Source organism: Emydura macquarii, unplaced genomic scaffold, assembly GCF_026122565.2.
Source record: "Emydura macquarii macquarii isolate MOO-44397 ecotype Brisbane River unplaced genomic scaffold, CSIRO-AGI_Emac_v2 contig_705, whole genome shotgun sequence".
Taxonomy (NCBI): domain Eukaryota; kingdom Metazoa; phylum Chordata; order Testudines; family Chelidae; genus Emydura; species Emydura macquarii.
The window spans coordinates 1,570,751-1,592,515 of record NW_027130842.1 but is presented as its reverse complement, the minus strand read 5'-3'; the positions used below and the strand labels follow the sequence as shown (position 1 = coordinate 1,592,515).

Below are 21,765 nucleotides of genomic sequence, written 5' to 3'. Positions count from 1 at the left end.
ACAGAAGGAGTAGAAGAAATGCAAGGGCCAATCTCCAGCCTCAGCCCCCTGCTTGGGCTCGAGCTGTTACCAGCCAGGGGGAAAGTATTCTTTTTGAAGGTGCGCCTGAGGACAGCCTACCAGCCATTTCCTGAGATTCAGACCACCTCTTAATTTCTCACCATCTTGCCCCCTTCCTCCTGGCGTGGGCTACAATAACATCGGACTGCTGGGTTCTCAGCATAATAGCTTCCAGGTATACCCTTCAGTTGACCTTGCTTGCCTTCACACCCACCCTGTTCCTCTTCAGGGACATCTGTCACAAGCAGCTTCTCACCTTACGAGAGGGAAATAGTTCCTCAAGATTGGAGGGGGCACAGGTTTTTATTCCTGGTACCTTCTGTTACTAAAGGCGAAGGGAGGCTTGAGCCCTATCCTGGACCTTCAAGGCCTGAACAAGTACCTCAGAAAACTGAAGTTTCAGATAGTCTCCCTAGCCTCTATCATCCCCTCTCTGGATCCAGGTGACTGGTATGCCGCCCTCGATTTAAAGGATGCCTACTGCCTATTTCCATTTTGCAGGACCGCAGGAGGTTCCTGCATTTCATAGTCAGCAACCAGCACTATTAGTTCATGGTACTTCCCTTTGGGCAGTGAACCGCAACCCAGCGTTCACTGAGTACATAGCAGTGGTTGCGGCCTACCTCAGACGGCGTGGTATTCAGGTTTTCCCTTTCCTGGATGATTGGCTCATCAGGGATCGATCAAGGGTGCAAGTACATTACAGCATCCTGGTCGTCCAGCTCACTTGTCAAGCACTGGAACTGTTGATAAACAGACAAAAGTCAGCACTCATCCCAGTCCAGAAGATAGAGTTCATCGCGCAGTCCTAGATTCCACATAGGCAAAAACACTATTGCCGGAAGACAGGTTCCAGGCCATGTCAGAGCTTATAGCCCAAATGTCAGCGCACCCACTCACTATGGCAAAAGTGTGCCTCCGGCTTCTGGGGCACATGGTAACCTATACTTACGTGGTCCAACACACTAGGCCACACCTCAGACCTCTGCAGATGTTGTCGACAACGGTGTACTCATCTTCCAGGCGGCACCCAGATACAGTCCTTATAGTCCCTCCAACAATACTCATCTCACTTTCGTGGTGGATGATACCGCATCACGTACTCAGAGGAGTGCCTTTCGCAACTCCGCGACCAACTCTGTCACTTGTGTCAGATGCTGCAGAGCTAGGGTGAGGAACCCACCTGGGTACCATCCAGACTCAAGGCCTCTGATCCAAAGATGAGCTGACATTGCATATCAATATCTGAGAGCTCAGAGAAATTCAGCTGGCTTGCGAGGTGTTCTTGCTCTGGCTATGCAGCACGGTGATACAGGTGTTGATGGACAACACGGCCGCAATGTATTATATAAATAGAAAAGTTGGGGACAGGTCCCCGGCCCTTTGTCAAGAGGCCATATGTCTGTGAAACTTCAGCATAGCCCACAACATTTTCCTCGAGGTTGTACACCTCCTGCAGGTCAGGAATACCTTAGCAGATTGCCTCAGCAGGTTGTTTTTTTCTCTCATCACAAATGGTCCCTGCACAGGCATGTGACCAAAGCAATCTTTCAGAGGTGGGGTATTCCCTGAGTGGACCTGTTCTCCAACAGATGGAACAGGAAGTGTGAGCAATTCTGCTCGCTACAGAGTCTGGACAGTGGCTTCTTGACCGACGCCTTCCTGTTGGCATTGTCGGATGATCTCATGCCTTCCCACCAATACCGCTCATCCACAAGGTCCTTGTAAAGCTCAAGAGGGACAGGGCACGAGTCATACTGATAACCCCAGCATGGCCTCTCTGGCACTGGTTCAGAATGCTGCTCGAACTGTCGGTGGCCAGCCCATGGATGCTTCAATCGCGACTGGACCTTCTCTTCCAGGCCTAGGGTTGGTTTCTTCACCCAGACCTGGCCTCCCTACACCTGACAGCATGGCTAAGCTTAGAGGAACGGGCCTGCTTTGAACAAGTCCAGCAGATCCTGTTGGGAAGCCGGAAGTCTTCCACTAGAACATTGTACCTGACTAAGTGAACATGCTTTACCTGCTGGGCAACTGCCACGGCATCTCCCTGTCTGAAGTGCCCATCCAGGCCATTTTAGATTACTTATTCCATCTGAACAGGGCGGGTCTGGCCTTCTCCTCTGTCAAGGTGCGCCTGGTGGCCATTTCAGCTTTTCATCCTCCTATATAGGGAAGAACAGTGTTCTCTCACGACATGACGACCAGATTTCTCAAGGATCTAAAGCATCTTTTTCCGCCCGTGCAGGAACCGATTCTTCAATGAGACTTCAACTTAGTCCTGTCCAGATTAACTGGACCACCTTTTGAACCTCTAGTTTCCTGCTCCCTTCTGCACCTATCTTGGAAGGTGGTGTTCCTGGTGTGCGTTACATCACCACAGTGAGTTTCAGAAATTAAGGGCCTGACCTCTGAGCCCCCTTACACGGTCTTCCACAAGTACAAAGTCCAGCTACATCCTCATGCGGCTTTTTTGCTGATGGTGATATCGCATTTCCATGTTAAGCAGGTGATATTCCTTCTGGTCTTCTGTCTGAAACCCCACAACTAGGCTGCAGAGAAGCGCCTTCACACTCTCAATGTCAGGAGAGTGCTAGCTTTTTGCATCAATTGGACTAAACCCTTCCACAGATCTACTCAGTTCTTTATAGCTTTTACAGAACAGATGAAAGGGCAGCCAGTATCATCACAGCAAATATTGTCTTGGATCACAGCTTGCATCCACGCCTGCTACAAGCCAATGAGGATTGCTTCTGTGGCTTTGCTTATGCCTCATTCAATGAGAGCGCAGGCCTTCCTGGCCCAGATCCCTACCCAGAACATATGTAGGGCAGCTTATCTGTTCTTTGGTGCACACCTTCGCGGCCTACTATGCTATCACGCAGCAGACTAGGGATGACGCTGGCTTTGGAAGAGCTGTCCTATAGTCTGCACATTGGCAAACTCCTGCCCATCTCCAGAAATACTGCTGGTAAGTCACCTAATTTGAGAATGAACGTGAGCAAGCACTCGAAGAAGAAAGGTTACTTACCTTGTAACTGTTGTTCTTCGAGATGTGTTACTCATGTCCATCTACAACCTGCCCTCCTTCCCCTCATGTAAGAGTTCTGGCAAGAAGGAACTGAGAGGGAGGAGGGGCTAGTGGCACCTATATACCGGTACATGTGCACGGTGCTGCAGGGGGCACCAGAGCCAGTCCTATGGATACCACGAAGGGAAAAATTCCCGGCGCTGGTACATGTGGCGCACATATACCTAATTTGAGAATGGATATGAGCAGCACATCTTGAAGAACAACAGTTACGAGGAAAGTAACCGTTCTTTCTATGAGGTTTTCACTACTCACCAATATCAAATCTAAAATGAACCTTGGTTCAGCAATTATTTGGTGAAGAAATCTGTCAGCTGTCACATCCAGGAAAATCTAGGCCCTACCATTATTAGTAGATTTGTTCTCCAATCTAAAGTCTCCCATAATCACACAATTCCCAGTAAAATTTATTTAATTAAAAACATTAAAGAGGTCTCTATCCATATCCAAATTGGATCCCCAATCACTGTATCGGGGGAACCTGTAGTAGCTTTATTCTCCAACGCGCTTTTGGCCCAAACAGACTGTCTTATCCATTCCATCACTTTTAATTTCTTTACGGTCCATGTTATCATTAATACACAATGCTACTCCTCTGCCTTTGCCTTTATTTCTGTCTTTATTTCTGTATTTATTTCTTCAATACCTGTACTCTAGTCGTGACTACTATTCCACCATGTTTCTTTTTTCCCTATAATATTTGGTTTCACTGCCTGCACCATTAGTTCTAGTTCCTCCATTTTGTTGCCAAGCTCCTTGAATTGATGCACAAATATCTTAACTGTTGCTGCTTGTCTTCACCCACATTCCTCACCGATTGGGTACAGTCATTCTACTGCCATTGTCGCCATCTGACTGATTTCAGCACTATATTTTCCTCTTAATTCTCCTGCCCACTGCTGTTCCTTTCTCCATTGCTGTATCCTTTCTTACTTGATTTCCTCCCTCTCAATGTTAAAATCAGGTGAGGAGATTACATGAGCATCTCCCAATGGTCTCCCCTGAGTTCCTAGTTTAAAGCTCTTTTAATGAGTTGTGCCAGCCTACATCCCAGAAGTGTATTTCCCTCCCTACTCTGGGGAAGTCCATCCCATGAGAACTGTCTTTTGCCCATGAATGCCTCCCAGCAGTCAAATATCCCAAAACCCTCCTTATAACACCACTGCCTGAGCCATCTGTTGATCATCATAATCTTGTCTCACCTTTGTTCTCCTCCTCTAGGGACAGGAAAAATCCCACTGAAGATCACCTGAGCCTCCATTTTCTTATACGTCTTCTCTAGCTTGGCATAGTCTCCCTTAATATATTCTAGTGAGAATCTAGCTGTCATTTGTTCCCACATGAAGGATAATCAGTGGATTCTTTCCTTCTCCCAGTAGGATCCTCGTCAGCCTCAGGTCCACTTTCCCATGTTTTAGGTCTTGGCAGACAGCACAACTTTCTCTTCTCTGGATCAGCTCTGGTGACAGGCCTACCTGTTCTTCTTAGTAGGGAGTCCCCAATCACATAGACTTGCGTTATCCTGATGATGGTGTAATTCTCTGGCCTTTTTCCTGTTCTTTCTGACTGGGAGTCCTCTTGTCTTTTATTCTCCCTTGCAATCTTCTGCGAGTCATCCTCTATCCACCTGGGGCTCTGAACTCTGGGTATCTTCCCCTTTTCTTACAGGAATAGCCAGTTTTCTCCTCTTCCTTGCCGTCCCTTCTTCAGTTACAGACTGCTGTGTCCCGTCTTCATTTTCCAACTCAGCAAACCTGTTCCTGAGCTCTCTCTCTCCTTCACTAGACAGTCTTTTCCTCTTACTGATTCTTGTAGTCATGCTTCCACTGACCACTTTCCTCACCTAGCAGTCTTCCCTTTGAGTTTTTCAGTCCAGTTTGCATCTGCAAGTCTTGGCTTTTCCCTTCAGCCTCCTCTTGCCTTTGCTCTATCATCTGTTCTAACCCCCTTCGAAACTCAACCATAATTTTCACCTGCATCTCCAAGCCTTGGATCTTCTCTTCTGTCAGCTCTGCCAAGTGGCCCTTCATACAAACAAAGCTATTTTCAGGTACCCACTCCAGGATCATATACATCCTTCAGCTTCCTCATCTGGTCATTTTCATTGTCTCTTCCAATGTTTGGTTCACTACCATTGCTGCCTCTGTATCTGTCATAGCCTTCCTGCCTAAAGTCCTGTCAAAGAAAACAAAACAAAAAGAAAAGAAAACAACCAAAGACCCAAACAAACACCAAAACAAAACCAGAACACCACACACACCACACTCCCAAACTTCCCTTAAAAACTCACACTCAAACTCCCCAGTTTACATCTCTGTTTGCTGGCTCCAGTGCCACTGCACCTGTGCCACTCATTAACTGTTTGGCTGTCTTTATAGGCCCCCTTCAGTTAAATCCAAAACTGGCTGCAAAGACTTATTGTGTGATCTCACAAAACTGATGACCAAAATGGCAGATGAAATTCTATGTTGATAAATGCAAAGTAGTGTATATTAGAAAACATAATCCTAACGATACATACAAAATGATGGAATCTAAATTAGCTGTTACCACTCAAGAAAGAGATCTTGGAGTCATTGTGGATAGTTCTCTTAAAACATCTGCTTATTTGCAGTGGCAGCCAAAAAAAGCTAACAGAATGTTAGGAACTATTAGGAAAGGGATAGATAATAAAACAGAAAATGTTGTAATGCCACTATATAAATCCATGACTGCCCACATCTTCAGAACTATGTGCAGTTCTGGTCACCCAATCTGAAAAAAGATATATTAGTATTGGAAAAAGTATAAAGAAGGGCAACATAAATGATTAGGGGTATGTAGCAGCTTCCACAAGAGGAGAGATTAAAAAGACTGGGACTTAGAAAAAAAGACAACCGTGGGGAATGATAGAGATCTATAAAATCATGAATGTTATGGAGAAAGTGAATAAGGAAGCGTTATTTGACCTATGTAAGTACTTCAAGCCCAAACAAAAACTTTGTTTTCAACCAGTGGTCCGTGACCCATGAAAAGTGAGAAGTTTTCAATCCTCACCATTCATTTTAGACAGTTGTGTAATTTATGCATTACTAATTGCATCTTATTTGTGTGCGATATGTGAACTAAACAGCATTTCATGCTTATGTCATAAGTCTAAGCTTTTCATATCTATCACTCATTTATTTATTTTCTTGGCTTTCATTATTTTATTTTATCCCTTATTTACAGCCAACTCTGTGTGTGATCAAAACCAATTATAATTTTTCATATTTGAATAAAAGTTTTTAATTCTAAAAATTTGCTGTTTTCCTCAGCAAAGTATATATATGAATCCTTGTATTAATATTAATATCAATAATACTCAGCTCTTATACAGTGCATTTCACTTATAGATCTCCAAGTGTTTTACAAATAAAGGTGAGCATCATTATCCCCATTTTACAGTTGGGGAAATTGAGCAAAAGGAGATGAAGATAATAAACTCATTAATTAAATTTTTAATATCATGACCAACAGTGGGATCTTAAAATAAATAAAAAGGCACATGTTTTTTTGGCTTGCTCTCTATTAAAGAGTATTCTGTGGTATTCTGTTTCCTCACCTGAAGCATATCTTTAAGAGCCTTGACCACAATTATATATAACCTGTATAACAATTTGATTGTGTGGTTCTGAAGATATAGCTGTCATGCTTAAAATACAATAAAAAGTAACTATTTAGTGGTAGGATCAATGACTCTTTACTCATCTTACTACAGTGAGGCAGAATAATTAACATATTTATTCATCAAGAAATAAGTGTTAACTTGGTGTTGAAAATTTGAAGTACTGGTTTCACTAGAAGCATCTGACATCTATGACTTTACTTATGAAGGAGGTTGCTGGATTTGTGAGATTCTCCTCTTTCAAATGTAAATGACCCTTTTGTACAGCCTTCAAAGGAATTTGATTACAAGTTTGTTAGGTTTTTCAAGACCACCAGTTCACATAATCCAAAGTGAAATCTTACTATATGTTTGTTTTGTTTTGTTTTGTTTAATTTTAAATAATAAAAATAGGTGACCTGAAACTTATTCATTTAATCTTACAACAGCGTAACACACCTAGTAGCAAAAAAACCCAAACATACATTTAACAAGAACAAATCAACTCCACTCAGCCAGCCAGTGAATCAGCTACAAAATTTCTTTTTCATTCCTCATTGTTTCTGGGAAGGTACCCTCAACCCTCTGCAAGAACTCTATAAAATAAATGGTGTGACTTTTGAATGAAACAGTCCACATCTAAATCAGTGGAAAAACAGTAGAGCCTTTCACTAGAAATCCATTTGTTTATGTAGTTCCTTGTGTAATTACATTATAGATACAAGATGAAAATGTTTTTATTTTGCTTTTAGTGTGAAATTCACACTTTCTGGACTGCCACAAAATGTAATACATTAGGAATGTAATTTGTTAAATCTTCTATTATTCCACAACTGTTAGTTCCAATTTTAAGTTCACATTTAATTTTTCTGCTACTAGGAAAACCAAGAGATTTCCAGTCAACCAGAATCGATTCTGAAATTGTGCCGAAAGTTACCAAAATGGCTGTGACTGGAAAGAAACAATCTATGGGATTTGAAGTTCCAAGGTAATCCAAGCCTTCAGACCTCAAGATAATTTAACAGTTCTTCTTTCAAACTGATGCACCTGTAGCAAGTTTACTTCTTTTTTTATATATATTTTTACAGAGTTTTTAGTGTACACTCTGCAAAACTAACCATCTTGGCTTCTTATTTGACTCATAATTACTTTCAGAAGATGGCATCTCACGTTGTGAGTTTAACAAATCCTTTCACTATGAATAGTGCAGAGATATCAGCTAGTCAGATTATTTAAACATCCACTTCATAGAATGCTAACATAATGTTTCTGGAGGCTAGTTTATTTAAAATAAATGTTCTAAATAGAATTATGAGACAAGTCACTAAAAACTATAATTAGTTATTCACTGAAAGGAAATAATAGTTTAAACAATGAGAACACAATTTATGGGGGAAAATAATAACTTGGGGCTACCTGCCCTCCATTGCACATGCAGCTTCCATTGACTTAAGTGGGAGGCCCATAGACATGATATCAGAAGATAGAATATGGCCATTTTTGTGCTTTCTTTAAAACATGATGATGATTGGGCAAAATTAGGAGACAGATTAAATTAGGAGTTGTTGAGTAGTAGTCTTTCCTTTCTCAGACTAAAGGCTGAACAGATTAAAGAAAACAGTTCTGAAAATAAAGATTCAGCTCTCTGAACTCAATTTAATAGTGAGCTAGTAATAGCTGTCAATCTAAATGTCATACATTGCAACAACAGAATCTTCTATTCCTCCTTTTATGTATTAAAAAAAGGAAGTGAATGGAAGATTTAGTTTTAGAACTCTTTCAGGAATAAACGGAGAGTGAAGTTGAGTTATGAGAGCATTGTGTGGGTTGCCTTCTTCCATAGTGACACTTATTAATTTGATAGGAAAAATTTAGCAGCATTTTAAGTGTCTTAATCAGAAAAGGGCATCAGAAGCAGCCGCACAACAAACTGCACAGTTCACCAGTATGTACAACTCTGCTTTAGAAGGACCATTTTTAGAAATACGAGAGTAGTTCAGTCTTCATGTTCATTCTGTATTCTGCCTCCACTGAGACTGCCAAGAAAGTTGGCATTTCTGTCTATTAAAGGATTTTCTGTACTGTCCATCCACTATAGGATCTAAGAGTAATTAATACAAAACAACTATCACAACTGGTATAAGGCTAAGATTTTGTCATGGGTATTTTTAGTAAAAGTCACTGACAGGACACAGGCAATAAATAATATATCATGGAAGCGCAAGCCCCGCCACCCAGGACTGAAGTCGCAGAGGTCATGTAAAATCACAGAATCCGTTACTTCCGTGAGTGACTCATAGCCTTAGTTTTGTAATATGGCATCAATTTATAGGGGACTGCACTAAGATTGTAATTTCATACATGCCACTGAATATCCATCGGGTGATAATGACTACTTCTAGCTATTTATCTAGAGTAAATTATTATCTATGAGTTGGAGGTTGACTTCTTGAGCCTTTCAAAATCCTGCCAGTACGGCTGATGAATTCTGTGAAATAGAGTTGAGATACGACTGGTGACACCTGTCTATTCATAGTAGCCAGTGACTGTAGGTGAAATCTTTTCTCCATTGAAATCAGTGGTAAAACTCTCATTGACTTCAGTAGTGATAGGAGATCACCCTCCCTCTCTAGTGTTTCCTATGGCACCTTTTATAGTCTGTGGTTCTGCATGGGAAGTGGTAAAACTCATTGCTCTGAGTAAAAGTTTCTAAAAAAGAAAGAGAAAAGTAGATGTAAGTGATAAGACTCTCCATCCTTCAATAGTCCTATAGGGATGGGAGGAATAGTTTTTTTTTAAGTGCCCAACAAAAATCTCAGGTAAAAATATTCTTTATATAAAAAAGCGGTTTGGAGCTGACCATGCATGTGCCATAAGTTGAGCAACAGTCACGCTTTGGCTTCCTTTGTTGTCCATATCTTGGGGCAACAGGGAGGTAAATTGTGGGAGACTACTCCCTTATCTGGAGGCTAAAGTAAATTTTGGATAGGCTGCTTGTGGTCCATTTTCCTCCTGGAATCATCAGTACTTTTGGCAGGACTGTCACTATCCCTTTCTCTTCTCCAGTGACCTTAAAGTGGAACTGTATATGCTTCCCTGTATATGCGGTGGTGGTGCTGTTTTGTATTAAAGCAATCGTCAACTCCGAAGTAGCTGCTTGTTATGCAGCTGGGTTTGAATGCTCAATGTTCTGAGAGAGCTTTCATTTCTAATGCAGTACTTCCTTTAGAACACTATAGAACACTATAGAAGTGATACAACTAATTAGGATGGGGGGAAAGCTTTGATCTGCACAAAAAGCTACCACTGTTTGAATGGAGGATGCCTTCTTAATGGCGTTTTACTTTTGTGGAGACATGGAAAGATTATTATTGATTATGTAAGATGTGAGATTTGAAGAGAATCCTGCTGGAAGTCTAGAGAAGGAAGCATTCTGGCAAACAAGGAGCACTTCTTGGAGGGTCAGTCGATAAGATTTTTGTTTTACACTCACAGTCAGGTTGGAGAAGGCAGAGCCATGGAGAGTTTATTCTTTAGGAAGCCTAGGGGCGGTGCCTTTAGATAGACATGGAGTAGTTATCCAAAATGTTAGTGTTGCTTTACAACCTTATCATTGCTTTGCAGCTGTTACACATCCAGTTCTGAACTTGAAACAAACAAAAAACCCAACCCCAAGTCTCTGTACTATAGTATTTTCTTTTACAGTAGTATGTCCAGGCATACTGAAGGCATAATAAATAGTATGTTGTTTAGGATTGGGGGGAATCACAAAGTTTATTAATACCTATGAAATATTCTTTATTAGTTTTCCTCAGTCTCTCTTGATGATAAGGCTCCGTTTATAAATGGCTTACAAAGGGTTAATAAATAGTTTTGTTTTGTTTTTTTTTTTAAATACCTATGCTACAGAGATGAGTAGCATGTGCTTATAGCCATTAATTCACTTCAGTGTTACAGCCATGTGTTGGACTTTTTTCTTGGAGGACCATCAACAGTAAGCTTTACCCCCCACTAATTTGGAAAAGTGGAGTAACACCCACCTTGGACTTGGCATTCTGTTTTTAATTTCTTCTGTCACATGGAGAGTGAACTATGTGTAAGGGTCACTTATGTGACTAGCAGCTAATGACTAAGTAGATGAAGCAGTAGCCAGCCATTAGGGGCCTCATTGAAAAGGATCATAGTATTGCTGGAGGAGGATGGATAGTTAGGCTGTACATATGGGCAGCAAACGATGAGATTTATTACTTTTATAAATTGATGGTCTCTGTGACTACGTTTTGAGATCCCTAAAGACTGTCGTACTTGCAAATGCACCCACAACTCTGAAGAAAGAAAACCCCCTAGCATATAAAGCTTTACATTTTCTAAATAATTATCTCAGACTAATTTTCTGAGAAAATTCTAATTAATACATATCAATAAATGATTCATACTTATAAATTGAGACTTTCATAAATATAGTTAAGCAAATAAAAATGTTATAAACTATGATTAATTTTTTAATCTGTTTAGTGTGCTTGGGCTTTTTGTCTGCCTTGATATTTGGGTAGCTGTTGTATGAAAATTTCTGGAACAATGTTTATAAAGCTTCAGAAAAACTTTGGAATTCTGCTTTTGGAACTTCAGTAATTGCACTTTCATGTAGTTTCTTCACTTTTAACTTTTGATTTTAATTGGCATGGAAAGTTGTGCAGACAATGAAGGGAGGTAGTGGGTCATTATCTACAAAAGCAAGTTTAACCTTTTTTCTTATACAAGAACTTCTCTCTAGATCTTTAAGGCTTCAAGGACCTAATTTTGAGACCAATATAAAGTATAGCTATTTTTTTGAATATGTGCAAGTCGTATGCTTCAGTCTGAAAGCATTGCGTGTTAAAATTATGAAGTATACAATATAGTCTACCTGAAAAAAATAATTGAGAATAAACTGGAAGAGAATCTTAATCTTGATGGAAAATGCCTGATACAGATAAAGTATGTATAAATATTTTACTTCTAAATAATTCATGACTTCAGTCAAATCTGATTTGGCCTACCTTATACCTTCTGACATTTTAAATCTATTGTTCAGGTAGTGGGAAAAGCTGTCTCACTAGAGTTCTCTGTGCATATGTATTTGTTGGAAAAAACTAATGATATATTTTCTTTTATGAAGTAAATGTCTAAACAAACAAGAATCGGGGAAGGTGATTTTGAATGAAATGAACATAGTATTGGTTTGTTTCGAGATCAGGCATTCAGTTTAAACCTGGCACATTATTTGTTTAAGCAACTTTAAAAAATGAAGGATTTTAGTACACAAAGCAGAATAGCTGCTAATTTGAAATATTTTCTAGTAAAGCAAACATGGATGGCTGATGTTATATTTTTCTGTAGATTAATTAATAAATTACTGTATATTTCCATACTATTTTTAAATATGCATGTTATGATGATCCACTACTTTCAGATCTTTAGCACAGGAAGTGAAGAATAGCTTCTTAGGTTTAAATTACAGGGGGAATTTATTTTGTTAGAATGTGACCAAGACAGAAGTGCTCACACACCTATCTTTAGTGACCATCAAAAGTCAGGATCTTGGCTTTAGATCTCATCAGGAAGATGGCATCTCCAGCAGCATATTGCCCTCATACAGTACTGGGCCGTTTAGTTCTGAATGTGAGGAAAGCACATGACCTATAAAATCATCAGTGGCACTTCCTGTATCATCTATGATAGACTGCCTTTTCAGATGTCCAGTCTGAGTCCTCACCAGGGGTAATTTTTTTTAGTTAGAGACCTGACTAGATGATAAGCTATTCTGTCTCTGACACTACAGGTGTAAGAGTTAGAAAATCTTGTTTAGATTGTTCCCTATGATTGATGACCTAAGAATGATATCTGCGTCTCCCAATCTCCTCCAAGCCCCAGTACCCATTTGCCCTAGCTTTTTTTGTAGGCAGATAACTTTATTCCTCAGTTTTGTCCCAAGAAGCCCTGCCTGTGGAAGCCAATGTTGTCTCAAGTTGCATTAGAATGAATTTTCACAATCCACTTCCATTTACCTGACAGAATATATTTCCCTGTTTCCTCCCCTTCAGCTTTCATAAATAAAAAATCTTCTCCATATACATTAGAATTCTTTGTGATCAGCATGGTGTTCTGCTTCAGCCTTTTATCACTTGATGGCATCTGACCATGTAGTGGACTCATTCTTTGCCAGTTTTTACCCCTATTAGGAGTCTTTCTTACTTCAGGCCAGTGGTTATCAACCTGTGGTCCTCAGACCCCTGGAGATCTACAGATTAGGTCTAAGGGATCCATCCACAAAAGGTTGTCGTTACCATATGGAACATTCTTTTCAGCCTATGGTCTGCGGACCTCAGGCTTGTTTTCCTGGCTCTGTCAGCTGACAAGTGATCTGGACAAACTGGAGAAATGGTCTGAAGTAAAAAGGATGAAATTCAATAAGGACAATTGCAAAGTACTCCACTTACGAGCAAATAATCAATTTCATACGTGCAAAATGGAAAATGACTCCTTAGGAAAGAGTACTGCAGAAAGGGATCTGGGGGTCATAGTGGATCACAAGCTAAATATGAGTCAATAGTGTGACACTATTGCAACAAAAAAAAGCAAACATTGTTCTGGGATGTATTAGCACGAGTGTTGTAAGCAAGACACGAAAAGTAATTCTTCCACTCTACTCCATGCTGATCAGGCCTTAGCTGGAGTATTGTGTCAAATTCTGGGTGCCACATTTCAGGAAAGATGTGGACAAATTGGAGAAAGTCCAGAGAAGAGAAGCAAAAATGATTAAAGGACTAGAAAACATGATCTGTGAGGTAAGATTGAAAAAATTGCATTGGTTTAGTCTGGAGAAGAGAAGACTGAGCAGGACTACTAGCACTCAGGTAGTTTAGCCTGCATGCATACAGCAAAGTGAGTGCATTATCAGCCCAAGTGTAATCAGTACTCACACTTTAACCTATACCTGAGGACTACTCAGCTAAACTGCATGTAAAACACCACCACAGTTGGGTGAGAGGTGCTTGTGTATGGACAGGAGCCAGGTTAGGGACAACCTGCAGGTAAGAGCCCAAGTTAACTCTGCAATGAAGAGAAGGCTCATTAGTCACTTCTCATAGCTCTCTCTTCTCTCACCATCAAAAGAAGTGGCCATGAGGAAGAGGTTTTTGTATATCTGAATTTCATATAGTACAGGGGATGCGTTCTTATTTTGCTTTTGTTCAGGCTGCTTTTCGAGCAGGATATTCAGAGCCTGTATCTGTAGTTTGCGTCCAGTTGTTTATCACTTTCACTCTAACAGTCTCTAACTACTTATCAGGGATTCTTAATCTGAAGGATTGGACTGTATGTAAAGAGAAACTCCCTTTGTTCTCTGATGCTGTAGGACTTCAGTGATATTCTCTCTAAATCTTTGTTTTCTCTTTGCTTTCCCTAGTGTGATTGCTGAAGAGAATGGTCATAGTGCTAATACACCTCAAAAAAGACCATCATCTGAAGATTCCAGTGTCACTTCGATGGTAGGTGAGATGGTCTCTAAATCAGCTCTTCCATCCCAAACAATTCAGATTTCAGAAGAGCAGAGTATGGTACCTACTCCAGTGAAAAAGTCTAGCAAGACAAAACAACAAATAGATGTAAAAGCAGAGCTGGAGAAGAGACAAGGAGGAAAACATCTGCTGAATTTAGTGGTAATAGGTAATACCCTTTATTTTAATTCCAAATTGAATACATTTTGGGCCAGCCCAGAGGTCAAGAAATGTGTGCTTGTTGAGTCTGAGAGTTATGCAGAAGTAAGACACTCTTCCTTTCCTAAAAGGAAACATCTCATATTGTACTAAAAACCCATCTGTTTTTACCTTGCTGTGTGGAGGGAACCACTTTTTTCCTTCATGAACTAAAATGCTCTCTAGGCCTTCTGCCTACCCCTCATCCTCTATTTGTCAAAATAAAATATACTTTAAAGTTGACATTAACATTATTCTTTTTAACATAAGTTTGGCAGAACAGAGGTCATTGTCAAACTTCACCCATTTCTTCTCACTAGAAAACATGCATCTCTTTCTCTTCTCTGTCTTGCTACTATGTATGATTAGCAGACTCTGAATTGCATGAGCATGAAACAAAATTTCAGTGCAATAGATTTTCCATATCTGCCTGTGTTTCTTTTCCAACTGTATTATGAACTCTAAAATGTGTAAATTAGTAATACTGGTCCAATGTTTACTTCCCTTCTTAGGGCATGTTGATGCGGGTAAAAGTACTCTAATGGGTCATTTGCTCTACCTTCTGGGCAATGTGAACAAACGAACTATGCACAAATACGAGCAGGAATCCAAAAAGGCTGGCAAAGCTTCATTTGCTTATGCATGGGTCTTGGATGAAACTGGGGAAGAAAGAGAAAGGTAGGCAAGTTATCTTCTAGTGTGAATGAATGTTTTCTCTAGTGACATCTGTTAGCAAATGTCATTCTACTAATTAGCTATGTGCTGCCTACATTAAATGTTTTAAGAGTAAATGTTTGATGGGAAATATTTCATCTTTAAATGTACGTAGATATGTACCATTGAAAGAAAACTCAGTATCTTGTCTTGGTTGTGGAAATGGAATGCAATTGAGAAGTTGGGAATTTCTTTTTTAAAATCCTCAGTAAGAGGAGCTGATAGAATTTTCTTGATCAAGGCACCAGGACATGTGAGGAGTTTAAGGAAGGTGAAATTTTTGGTCTATCACATCTGATTTAATTAGTATTAGCACACTTTTTAAAAAGTCCCTACCAGTAATATATAAATTGAAATAATGTGTAAATACTTTTTTCTGTGCAATGCATTTTAAATGGCTTTTAAAAACTATATAACTTGCATCTGTGGACAGTGACCTGTGTTCAGAAAAACATGAACTAAACTGTACAATTAATATCTTACCACAGTTTTTGCAGTATGCATCAGTATCTTGGGTTTCATTTAAAACCACAGAGAGAAATTTGTTTATCTAATGTATAATGGAATTGTATTTTTATGCCATGCTCATCACCTCTGGTATCATGGTATTCAAGCTCCTCTGGTTGCAGAGATAATCTTGACAGTGTAAACTGATGCAGAGAAATGGAGTGGGCTGCGGAGAGACTAGCTTTTTTTTAAAAAAAGAGAAATGAACTTCTGCAGTGTTCATTCATAAAACTAAACTTCTGCATATGCTAGTCTTTCCATACACATGTTCAATACAGGCTTGTGTGTGAAAAGGTTAAAAAAAAAAATCAGTGTGTCACAAAAATGTGAAAAATGTTTTTTGTCATGGAATTTAAAATTTTTATTCCCTGTTTTAACGAAAACTTAGAGAATTTCCACCCCCAAAATTTAGGCTAAGTACTTCTTGAATGTTTTTTCCTCCCTCATCTTCTCCACTCTCAATCCTGTATTTTAAAACTAAAGTGTTCTGAAGCTCTCCTTAAATATTTAGATAGTTCTTTACTGTCATTTGGTGTCATGAGAAAAAAATGGATTGGACAAAGCACTTTCCCAGGGGTGCCATTTAGTCAAATTTGGAGTTGAATCCAAAACTATTTTGCCCCCTCCTGAATGATAAGAGGCTGATATAAATGGGAAGATGTTTATAAAAATATAACCTTATTCCTGTATTTGTGTACCTAGTAATTTTTCCTTGGATGTGCTCTTGCTGTTGTTACTGCCTATTTTTGTAGGGTTGGAGAACTTCAGAATACTGACTTACAAAACGTGACAGCTGCTTTGCACTTTAGTAGTTAATTCTGAACTTTGTTACTTGTTCTTTGACTGATTTGAGGACATAATTCATTATTGTATACAACTGTCATATTGTCAGATTCTAGGACTTCAACTGTTTACCTGTTGTTCCTTTCCTACCAACAGTTTTTGGCTGAATATACCTCTCCCCTCCTGCCTGGTATAGCAGAATTAGGTTTGGATATCTTTATACATAGCAAAGCAGCATTTAAAGGGGAAGGAGAGTAAAACTTCTCTCAGCAACACATACTTTCTTCTTTAAGACAAAATTCAGATGAATAGTTTTTCTAATGATAGGGAAAGTCACTGTCACAAATAGTCTTATTAAATTGGCCAAAATTTAGTACAGGCTAAATCAAATGGCACCACAGTGTTCTGATTTGTTAAGTCCACTATTTAATAACTGTGTGGTGAACTTTGGAAGCAGTTGTAATGGTGTATTACACATGTGTTTTATTTAAGGGGAGTAACAATGGATGTGGGCATGACCAAATTTGAGACAAAGACTAAAGTTATTACTTTGATGGATGCTCCGGGCCATAAAGATTTCATCCCAAATATGATCACGGGAGCGGCACAGGTAGCAAACATTTCTTAATTGTATTCTACTGATTGCACCTATCAAATGTAATTTGATGTTTTATAATTTATTATTTTACCTTATTTAAATATAACCTTTCAACTAAAAACAAACCAAAAAAAAAAGAAATGGAATCTTTAACAGAATTTTTATATATTGGATATTAGCAGTTAATGAATCTTATTCAGTTCTGTTCAAAATATCACAAATGTAAATTTATTCTATGCTTCCTATCCTATAAAAAAATATAGGGAAAAATAAGTTTTTATTTTCAGGAAATTTGTGACCTTTTTTGGGTGTGGGGGGTTAGGAGCTGAAATGTCTTCTGTTTTTTCTAAAGTGAAAGCTGACATTCTTTTCTGGAAATTTTAAAGGCAGTGTTTTTTGGTTAGTCACCTGTGTGGAGGTAAAAGGTTTTTCACACTTATTAAATGAACTATTTTGAATATTTTATTGCACTTGGATAATTCCAAGAACCAGTTTAGCTTTAAATATTCAAACTTGGCATGTACGTACTGCTAAACAGGTAGTGCTGAAAAATTTTTGCAGGGTAAATTGTTGTAAGAAGCTTTGAGTGAAAATAGGTAGCACACATGCAGTCTGTTGTTTTTCAATTTAAGTATGTGGGTGTACATGTTAAGACTTCCTGGAAACTAAAGCTGGTACAGATTGCATTGGCTAGTTTACTGGGCACGGTATCTGACACTAGTGCTCTGGGATTTGCACCTGCTGCCTGTTGATCTCCCAGTGTAGTTTAAGGTGTTCGTCATTTCCTATTAAAGCCCTGAATGGCCTGGGACCTGCCTGCCAGGGAGATCACCACATTGACATACTGCCACAGTTGCAGTCTGCAGAGGTGCTTGAGCTGGATCTCCCTAGTTATGAAATGATGGGGACTGGCAGCAGGGTATTCTCTGTGAGAGTTCTGGGATTTTGGAACTTGCTCCCCAGTGTGGTCTGAAATAGCCTGAATTTGGTGACTTACCAAGCAGGCTGCAAAAGCCTCAATTTAATAGAGAAGATTTGAGGGTATGTTCCCAGAATTATGGGGAATTAGAAAGAAGCTTTTCTTCCTGGCTGCCTGGGCTGAATTAAAATTTTCCTTTGTGAATGTTTGGTTTTTCAGTGTTGCTGGGTGTGTTTATGTTGTAAGATTAAGTGAGAGTAAGGGCAGCTACAGCTTTTGTGTAGGTGTTTTTAAATGAAATCTAAAATAAATAATGGAATGGGAGAGATTAACGTAGCTGATATGGATATCTACATTTAAATTCATGTGATTTTTTTTTTTTCTTTAAAAGAATGGACATAAATTTAAAAAACAGCTATTAACAGAATTGATAATTTACATACAGAGAAGTTAGCATAGTGAGTTTTGGTTTGCACAGACAAAATACTGTTTTGAGCTGCTGCTTCTGGTGAGCATGATATAGTCCATATTTCTATTACTGGTTCAAATGTCATCTGAAGTCATGCCAATATTCTCTTGTTGAGCGTAGTAGATTAAGATGTGTTTTTGTGCGACCAATCTGGACCACATTTAACCATAATCCATTTCTCTTGTAGAAATTATTTTCCTAACTATCTTTCTTCTTACCTAGGCTGATGTGGCTATCTTGGTTGTTGATTCCAGTAGGGGAGAGTTTGAAGCAGGGTTTGAGACTGGTGGACAGACTCGAGAACATGGATTATTGGTTCGCTCTCTTGGTGTAACACAGCTGGCAGTTGCAGTCAATAAAATGGACCAGGTACTTGCTTAATAGTTTCTTTAGTTGAAAGGTCTTGAGTCCCTTCCTGTATTCCCTAAATTACAGGGATCTGTGTTCTGAGGCCAGAAAGTTTGTCCTTCCCTCATTCTTTACACAGTTGCCAGCTTTCATAATGTCCGTGTTCAGAAAGAAGAAAATTCTTCTGAAACCTATGAACTCATCATCAACCAGGAAGGGGGAAAATTTCAAAAGCAACAAAGGGCAGTTGGATGCTGAATTCCCCTTGAAAGTCAATGGGAGTTGGACACGTAACTCTCCTTTGTGGGGTTTTATTTAAATCTCTCCAAAGGGTACTCTATAAGTAATTCTGCTGAAATTTACTGGGGTAAGCTTCTGCCATGGGGATTGTCACCTTGATGACAATTGCAGGGTGACCTGTGGTCCTCATGAATCACTTGGAAGGTATGCTGCTGCATTTGCTCAAGAATATGCTGTATTTTAATATTACCCTTATTTTATATTTTAGTTTTAATTTATTACTCAGCACTTTTCATCTAAGAGAAATCCTTGTTGATTCTGATTTTTGTTTTCCCTTGATACCTGTGTGAATTAAAAACAAAAATCAGGGGTAATGTTCATGAACAAGTTCATTTACAATATCTTAGATGTGAAGTAGAACTGCAGATTTACCCTACAACTTGTTCTAGATGGGCAAATTTCTGTGCCCATATATAGCTCCATTGAATTCAGGTACATATCACATTGTAAAATAAGGCCCTCAATTCACTTTCCTTCATAGTGTGTTCTATGCTGTCTCTCTCAAAACATGGAAGAAACACTATGAACATTTTATTCATTAGGCTTAATCTTTGAATTGAAGTTTTCATTGAAGATTTTAGGCAGGGTACAGTATAAGAAGTCTATGTAATTTGTATAGAGGAATATGCCAAAATCCAATATTTTCATCAAAATATGTTTTTATTTTAGGTCAATTGGCAACAGGAGAGATTTCAGGAAATTACCAGTAAACTTGCCCAGTTTCTTAAGCAAGCTGGCTTTAAGGTAAAGTAAATTTAAGATTATGAGGTTTGTATAGAATTGGGGCCTCCCTTATAGCACCCTCAGCTGGACCCAGCCTTGTGCCTGTGGAGCCAGTTCCTTCCAGGGAAAATCCTACCTGGGCCCCTCTCACAGAATCCAAGGAGGATAATTTTCAGTCAGATTAATTGCTGTGGGTTTTTTATTTAAAGACTTCTTAATGAAAACCAGGATCAGTGCTTCACAGCCTCTCACCACAAAGTCTATATAGGTTAAGTCCCTTTCCCCCTTCACCGCATGAGTTCATCAATCCAAAGTTCTCGGCTCTTACCTCAGAGCCTTTTTTTGTGACTGCAAGGCTTTCTCCAGACTGCCTTCTGTCCATCTTTCTCTTGGAGCTCCAGCTTCTGGCAGGTTTTGCTGCTCCCTCTTCCATTTCCTGCTCCTCCTTTTATGAGCATCTGCTGGAAGAGGAGGGTGGGACTGTTGAAAGGGCACTGAACACTGGCTATCCACATTTGAGACTTCCTAAGTACCCACTAGTAGGCCAAGTGGGGTACCATTCAGGATCTGCTATGTCCCACCCACTACGCATTAATGATGGCACAGGGGGCCCAGCAAAAACCCAGAACTTGCTGATATACTCAGACAAAACAGTGATACAAACTTAACCCACCTTAGTCTCAGTATACTAGCAAGGTATGAACAAAGTGCCATAGATCTATAAAAGTATAGGAGATAGTATACCTCTTGGGTCAGAGACTGAGAGCTGGCTGGCTGGCTAATTAAACTCTATCCACTGTATCAGGGAAAAGACTGGCAATTTAACCTGGGATGCCAGAGTTGTGGCTGATCAACTTCTTTGGAGTCTGGAAGGGATGTTTTCATCAAGGCTGAATTGACAAACCACTTTCTGCTGTTTTTACATTTTTCTCTTGGTATCCAAGATATCTTGTTTAGGGGAGTTACTGTAGATTGTTGCAAGATAGGGCAGGTTTCAGTGCAGATTGTGAGTTAGCTAGGGCAATTTTGGGGCCTTTCACATTTGAGGAGGCTTTGGTCCTGACATTATAATTGCATGATGGGGTGTGGGTGTCATGGGGTCACCTGAGCATCTTTTCTAGCCTCAGTAACTGACCTCACAGCTCCAGGTGTTCTTAGCCACCACCATGCTTTATTATATCCCTTCAGTAGGCCACAGCATGGAGTGTTATTTACATACTATTCATTGTGAGTAGCCAGCTTCCTCCACTTGCTTCTGGGGAAGGTTACAGGATTAGCAGCTGCCAGTCCTGCCTTCCTTCACTTTCCTCCCTAGCACTTTCTTCCTGTCTGTTTATATAGTGCCAGATCTATGCCTACCCACAGGTAAAGGCCCCTTCTCCAACCTAAGGGGAAGGACTACTGAGCCTGGGAATCAACTAATTATGAGGAGCAACAAATGAAAGAACAGGAGCAGGCACGGGGGTCAAAGGGTCAAAAGTAGAGAACCTGAAGAGGACTCCAAGCAGAGAACACCAGACAACACCCACTGCTCCTCAAAGGTGTCTACGGAGCCAGCGGACACAGCCCACAGGAACTCTGCTCAGATCCATGAACAAAGAGAAGAACAGAAATAAGCCCCATAGTCACAAAGCACCCCCTTGGCCAACATCCTCTCCCTGGTTTTATAGATGGCTACTTAGGCCAATGCCAGGAGGAGGTTGACGAAGAGGTCTTGCGACTTTGTGGGGCCATAGATAGGGTGTGCATACATCAGGAGGGGTTGGGAAAGGGGTTGCAACCTGGCACACTCCAGGTAGACATGTACAAGGGTTTCCCTCGTGCCCCAGAAAGGGCAGGTATCAGGGAGAGGGGTGAACTGTGCCAGGTACACGCCTGTGTTCACGTCTCCA

General features: G+C 39.9%; 1 protein-coding gene across 2 annotated transcripts in view; it reads left to right on the top strand.

The window, feature by feature from the left end:
• HBS1L (HBS1 like translational GTPase) overlaps nt 1–21,765 on the top strand; it is a 125,241-nt gene that overhangs the window by 85,940 nt on the left and 17,536 nt on the right. For both annotated transcript variants that reach the window (XM_067542261.1, XM_067542264.1), the window contains 6 exons: nt 7,656–7,764; nt 14,224–14,483; nt 15,025–15,190; nt 17,009–17,126; nt 18,725–18,871; nt 19,820–19,894. In XM_067542261.1, coding sequence (XP_067398362.1) covers nt 7,656–7,764; nt 14,224–14,483; nt 15,025–15,190; nt 17,009–17,126; nt 18,725–18,871; nt 19,820–19,894 — 875 coding nt within the window. The remainder of the gene's footprint in view (nt 1–7,655; nt 7,765–14,223; nt 14,484–15,024; nt 15,191–17,008; nt 17,127–18,724; nt 18,872–19,819; nt 19,895–21,765) is intronic.